The following is a 6,499-nucleotide window of genomic DNA, read 5'->3' as shown; positions in this document are numbered from 1 at the left end:
ATCATCGAATTAAATTACAAAAGAAATTTTTCTTTTTTTTTTAAATAATAAAGAATTTTAAATTTGGATACAAAAAGAAATTGACATACAATAAATAAATGAAAGTAATTTGAAAATTATTACAACAAAAGTTAATTTTGCCACACCTTCAATCGATCCAATTAATGGATTGTTTTTGCTAGCAATAAAGAAATGAAAATTTCCGCACAAAGAATTGTTAAATTTCCTCGGAATACATTATAATTAATGCAAGAGAATTGACATATGAAAATGATTATTTATCATTTATTTTTAATCAAATATATTTAACTTTTGTTAGTAAATTTAGATTTGATAAATTTGTTCAATTTTTGCTGCTCATTGCAGCAATGATCAAATTCTAAGTGTAATGCCCGTTGTAATATTTATGAAACTTACGATTTATATCAATTTCTTTTCGAATATTTGTCCCCGGTTTTTAAAAAATTAAATGAAACCACTTGGCTTTGTTATTTAAAATTGATTAAATCTTGAAACTACTTAGCTTATATTTCAGCTATTAGTAAGCAGCATAAGATAGAAAAGTAACAAATTTGACATTTTGCTTGTAGCAGACTTTTTTTTCTTTTTTTTCCTTCCTTGATTCTTACAGCTTTCGATTATTTCAATTCTTTTATTTCACTCACTATTTTTGTTTGCTATCCTTTGACGTAAAAAGCGAATTTTTCAATTGAAAATGTTACACATGCGGGATCAGAAATACGATGAAAATTTAAATTTGATCATTCAAATTTTAGCTAGGAAAGTTTCAAGGGTAAATTTGCAAGTTAACTCCTGAAATTTTTAATAAATTGTTGGTCGTATTAGGAAATATAATAACCATGAATCATCATAAAACTTGTTATTGCTCTTGGTGTTGGAACAATCCATAAATTTCCATGCTCCACCCAATACTAAAATACATTACTCGGTTTAGATGGATTCTTTTTCCTTCATTCATTTTCGATGACATTTACTTATCAGTTTACTGTCCACATGCACCTGTTGCTTGTGATCATATTTTCAGGTATGACCATTAGACTTTTCCATTCACTTGAAAAGTCCCAATGTCATTGAGCTAGACTATTTCATTACCGCAACCAGTTAAAGTTACGGTTATACTACCATACCTCATTATTATCAGATGATTCGAACTAAGCGGATCCTTTATGTACAAACAGAGTAGGTGTTTCTAATAATAGATAAAAGAAATCGATCTGAAGCATCTAGTTATTCATTTGGTAATAGTCCATTATTTTTTAGCTTAATTAGGATCACTTCAGGGTTTTCTCACTATTTCGTGAAAATTAATCAATCAAATATTCTAACTGTTGGATTAGAAAAATTATAAGACTGCCGCTGACCCAAATATTGATAAGGTCTTGACATTGACACGATTTTGCATAAATTGCAAAATTCACAACTTTTGACATCCGAATTCTCGTTAACAAACGCCGATAATTTTTATCAGAAGTTGTATAAGAAAAAAAACTGTACATTTTCTTTATATTAGTGTTACATGAAAGAGCTGTTAAATAGCTAAATACAATCCTTATATTTTTTCAATACGAGGAAAAATTCGAATCATAACTATTTCTCACGATAACCTTCAACAACAATCAGTGAGTCCAACAGTGCTCTCATAAAACGATGAACATCGGTATAACTATTATACAAATGTACTGGTGTCACACGTATCACATCAGGATATCGCTTATCAACCTAGAAAGTGAGAAATCTTTAGACCGTCCTGCGAATAGTTATGAAACAGGCCATTTTTCATATTTGAAAAATCCACAAGCAAATATTTGTGAAAAAAAAACTTTTTCTTAGCTTGATAGAAAATTTATACTAAACATACCGCTACACCCCTTTTAACTAATTCCTCGTATACAAGTGATATATCAACATTAAATTTTAGCGAAAGCTGGCATCCACGTTGTTCAGGATCAGACGGCGTCATGATTGTACACATTACCTAAAATAATACAATGAGGGTCAAAAAAAGGATTTACCGAGTTGAGTTAAATATACAAACATTCCATCAGTACTCAAGACCAGAAGACTGTGCAAGTCTTCATAACGACTAGATGATCTATGCCATTGATTCAAAGAGCAAAAATGATCTGTATAAAAAAAAAGAAAAACACCAGATATTCAGATGACGCACAAATATCCGTTTATTTTACAGAATGAAAAGTTACCTTTTTAGTTCTTCGATTTAACGAAGATGGACTGAGGAAATGGTTGATGAGGTATTCCAAATAACCAGTAAGCAACATAGATTTTGCTCGTAAATCTTGCATTGTTGTTTTCGAAATCACCTACGAAACAAATGTAAAGTCAAACTTTTTTTGGTTAATCAAGTCAAACAGTTACTAGATTATAAGATTATCTAAGTCTTATCGTCCAGGTTTCAGTCAGTTATGTTGCTAATAAATAGAGTTGGTGCCTCATATGAAGTCGTTTCGGATATATAAAGAAATAGTTTACACAAAACAGAATAATATCTGTGACTACATTATTAACGTTCATCATCCAACTGAATTTTTTCCTAATTTAAAAAATAAGATGCTCTATGTTACGAAATCACTGAAAGCGATGTTACCTCTAAAAAAGCAATCAATGGAACTATAAGCATCATTGGTGGATTACTGATACGATAACCTGCTGCACCACTCTCCAAATCCAATTCTGAAAATAAAATATTTTGTTCAGTCTACCTCCAACCTACATAAACCACTACTTTAGGGCTGAGGTAAAAATCCAGTTGGAATTTTGATGGAAAGAACTTTCACCTTTATCTAGTCATGGTATGTCCAGTTAGCATACAGTCCATCAAGCGCACTGTCCTGAAATTACCGGTTTTTTGGTAATGTCAGTATAGGGGGATGTTAATGGTTAATGATTCCAGATATCATACACCATATATATCTTGGGAGTTTGAAATAAACCGAGAATACCTTACTGCATAAAGGCCAGTTGACAAAATCCGAGTGAAAAAAAAAACTAAATGTTACAAATCTGAAACTAACGATTATCCATAATGAAACGCGTCTCTTTCTTGTGTCCCCACCAACCAACCATTCTTTCACGTTGGTCAGTTTCAAAACGTTTATGCACGAAAAAACCACCAATACCACCAGCACCGGAACAACTATATTTATAGGTGCACCAGCAAGCAAAATCAACATCCCATTCATGCAGTGATAACGGAATATTTGCAAATGCATGCGCTAAATTCCAACCAACAAGGCATCCCTAGAAACATAGGAAGCTAATTTATCCAATAAGATTACAATTAATAATGAGTATAACGGAATGATTTCATGATAGACATGAACTAAGCAGTATAAATTCTTCGTAAATTGAAAGCTATCAAGATCTGAGATAAAAATGGGGAAGAGAAAGCTTGAAACACTTGCCTTATCATGCCCAGCTTTAGTTATTTTTCTTATATCAAAAAGCTGACCCGTATAATAATGAATAGCACTAAACCAAATGATTGCTATCGCATCACCTTGTTCTTCAATTAGCGCTATAATATCGTCGTTTCGAATACAATCATCACCCTACAGAATGACAAGTGAAATTTTTATTTCAGACTTAAGTAAGCAGCAGTAACCTATGATAGCTGAAAAAAAAAGGTATGCCAATCAATCATTTACAATAACTCGTTATCCGGAAAAGCTACAACTATTCAATGAAAAGTGAAACATATTCAGCTTCAATCTAGCTTTCATAACGTAGACTTTAGATATGATAAAACATCCAAAATTTAAAAGAAAAATTGAGGATTTACATCAATCCTTCAGAACCTAAAGATATAAAAAAAACTTACGGCTCGTGGTTGCATACAGATCAAACTTTCTTCAACAGTAAATCCTTTTAAACGAATCTGCGATTCAACTGCATAATGATCTGAGGGAAATGCTTTTGATTCAATAAAGATTTTATGGCGTTTCAGAGTAGGTTTATAAAAAGCTGCCTGCAATGAAAAAATTCTATACTATTACTATACTGAGGCAGTGAAATGTCCGAAAAAAAAGAACTATAGGTTGCATTCTCAGAGATAACAATAGGAAAATAAAGAAACTCGAGCTATAATTGAATTTCTAATACAACACATAATACAGGAGCTACCGTCTAAAAACAAGTTTATGACGGATAATATTCTCTGAAAAAATCGAAGATTTCTGAAAGAATCTGAAATCTTCGATTTCGTCTAATTTCTTTTCAATTTTAGTGGAATTATCACTTACCAACAAAATATGTAAATTAACAGTTAAACTATTCATCAAAGCTACTTCTGTTCGTTGAGCTCCAACTAACTCGGCAATACTACCAAGTACCGCTTCATCGCTTTGCGCCCATGCTAATGGCTCTTGTAAATGCCCAAAAACACCCCTAGAGTTAAATTATCATACAGAAAGAGAAAATAAAATGGAACAGTGAAGATTGAAATTTTATGAAAATACCACATTTTTAGCTTTCGTTAAATTTGGACTTAAACATCTGATTGAGAAAGGGGCAAAACAACATCGATATAAATCTTAAGGTATTACATGTAAATCCTACAGATGAAGTTTGTTTAAGGCAATACACACTTACATGTTAGCCCATTTCTCAAACTGTTCGTCCATAAGACGTTTCGTACCTTTCGGCATCAATCCTAACGAATTGCCACACATATAAATGGCATCATCGTTAGCATTCACCAATAATAAATCAACTGTAAAAAAAAAAAATAGAGAACAATAACACAAGTGCAATAAAGACAATCAAATTGGAACACATCTTATGCATTTCACTTTCATGGAAATAATAAAACATGATTGTTGGTTTACTTCTAGCTTTTTAATTTTTGCTATCGCCAATTTGCTCAATATTTTTCGAATAACGGCTCTACAATGGCACAGCATGCAACCATTTTTGAGCTTCAGTTTAAAAGCTTCCCAACATTACTAAAATATTTAAGCTTTCAAAAGTAACACTTATCACTTTATTCAAAATTGTAGAGTTTGAAAATTTTCAATGAAACAACTTACCATGTGGTAGAGTTCTCATTTTTGGATAAGCAAACTCATTGCGCAGAAATTTCAATGGATCCGCATCATCTAATGCTTCGGCAAGATCAAATGAAGTAAGATCAGATATGCCGATGTCTTGAGCAACACGTTGTAAATGAATCTGAATTTCCATTCGTTTACTTCTCTGAAAAATTCTTCAGAAATATAATTTTCAAAGGGGGAAAAAAAGTCGCGCTAAATTTTTGATACAAATTTCATGACAGTGAAGATAAGATAATGCAAAGAATCTCAAAATGCAACGCTTTTTTCCCTTTAACCCAAACAAGTTTTTCACAATATTAATTGCAAAAAAAAAAGCAATGACATCTTACCCCAAGACTAATATGAGTAATTAGGACAAATAAAAACAGTTAATCCTTTTATCATTAGAATTAAAACTCTTACACAGTCTTCTAACTCAATGAAAGTTTGTTAAGAAGTAAGTAATACAGTCGAAAAGAATAAGGAAAAAAAAGTACAATAAATTTAATATCTGAAATATTTATGAAGTAAAAATAATAATAAAAGGAAGCAAATATAAGATTTATCTACGCAAATGTTTGAAAAAAAATATGCGAAAATGATTAACTGAAGGTTTAAAAGGACATTCTGTTTTTTCATCGGATATGCCTGCATCAGCAAAAAGTGATTGGAACGTTGACAGATCAATTTTCCGATCATCCATACCTGTCCGCGATTTTTTCATATTACTCGATTCGTTAATATCATCTTCAGCACCCATATCTTTAGCTTTTTTGAGTCCAATTTCTTTGAATCCTTCAAAAATACTTTAACTTTGAAAAATGGTTGGTGGAATAATGAATCGATGCCTGAAATATGATGCTAAATTTTTCCCAGATATTTCAAGCATATCAAAGAAACAGTATTAGCTGGTCAAGATCAGATGAACACCGATCGTTAAATTAAATGGACTGCCATTAGAAATTGATAATCCAGATATACAATTGATAACTGATAATCCAGATTGGTCACATTATCTTACACTGTATAGCAGGACAGTGCCAATGATGCTGAAATGTTAGAAATCACAAGTTTTACCTCCTGAAGGAGTGAAAAGGAACTGTAATCGTTCAGCAGTCTGGAAAAGATCACTAATGGAGCAATTCCCATCGCTTGATACTGATGTCGAAGCAACATTACTTGAATCGTAACCTGATGAAGTAGGATTTGAACTTTCTTCCAGTAATTTTTGCGTATGACGTCGTTTCCGGCTAATCACCCGTTGCATTGAGCCAAGCTTTGGTAGACCTGTAACCTTGATATGTCAAAGAGATCGTCAAAGTGTTCAACTGATATATAAAGCTTGGTATCAGTTCAGATTGGATGACAACATATGTTGAGGATTCGGGAAATACAGGAAGGTCTAGCAAATGAGAGAGTAATATGGATTC

At 32.1% G+C, this 6,499-nt stretch overlaps 1 protein-coding gene across 1 annotated transcript in view; it reads right to left on the bottom strand.

Moving 5' to 3' along the window:
- Window positions 1-1,470: 1,470 nt before the first annotated feature.
- The window catches only part of LOAG_17028 (kynureninase), a gene marked incomplete at its 5' end in the record, with an annotated part of 7,561 nt that continues 2,532 nt past the window's right edge, over window positions 1,471-6,499 (bottom strand). Inside the window, 12 exons of the mRNA XM_020449687.1 lie at window positions 1,471-1,740; window positions 1,880-1,996; window positions 2,223-2,342; window positions 2,627-2,712; window positions 3,054-3,279; window positions 3,444-3,590; window positions 3,860-4,006; window positions 4,281-4,425; window positions 4,630-4,750; window positions 5,067-5,232; window positions 5,677-5,864; window positions 6,147-6,356. Of these exons, the coding sequence (XP_020306736.1) occupies window positions 1,609-1,740; window positions 1,880-1,996; window positions 2,223-2,342; window positions 2,627-2,712; window positions 3,054-3,279; window positions 3,444-3,590; window positions 3,860-4,006; window positions 4,281-4,425; window positions 4,630-4,750; window positions 5,067-5,232; window positions 5,677-5,864; window positions 6,147-6,356 (1,805 nt within the window). The 3' untranslated portion in view covers window positions 1,471-1,608. The remainder of the gene's footprint in view (window positions 1,741-1,879; window positions 1,997-2,222; window positions 2,343-2,626; window positions 2,713-3,053; window positions 3,280-3,443; window positions 3,591-3,859; window positions 4,007-4,280; window positions 4,426-4,629; window positions 4,751-5,066; window positions 5,233-5,676; window positions 5,865-6,146; window positions 6,357-6,499) is intronic.

Source organism: Loa loa, assembly GCF_000183805.2.
Source record: "Loa loa unplaced genomic scaffold supercont3.35, whole genome shotgun sequence".
In the NCBI taxonomy this organism is placed as follows: domain Eukaryota; kingdom Metazoa; phylum Nematoda; class Chromadorea; order Rhabditida; family Onchocercidae; genus Loa; species Loa loa.
The sequence above is the reverse complement of the archived record's forward strand: the minus strand, read 5'-3'. Positions and strand labels throughout refer to the sequence as shown.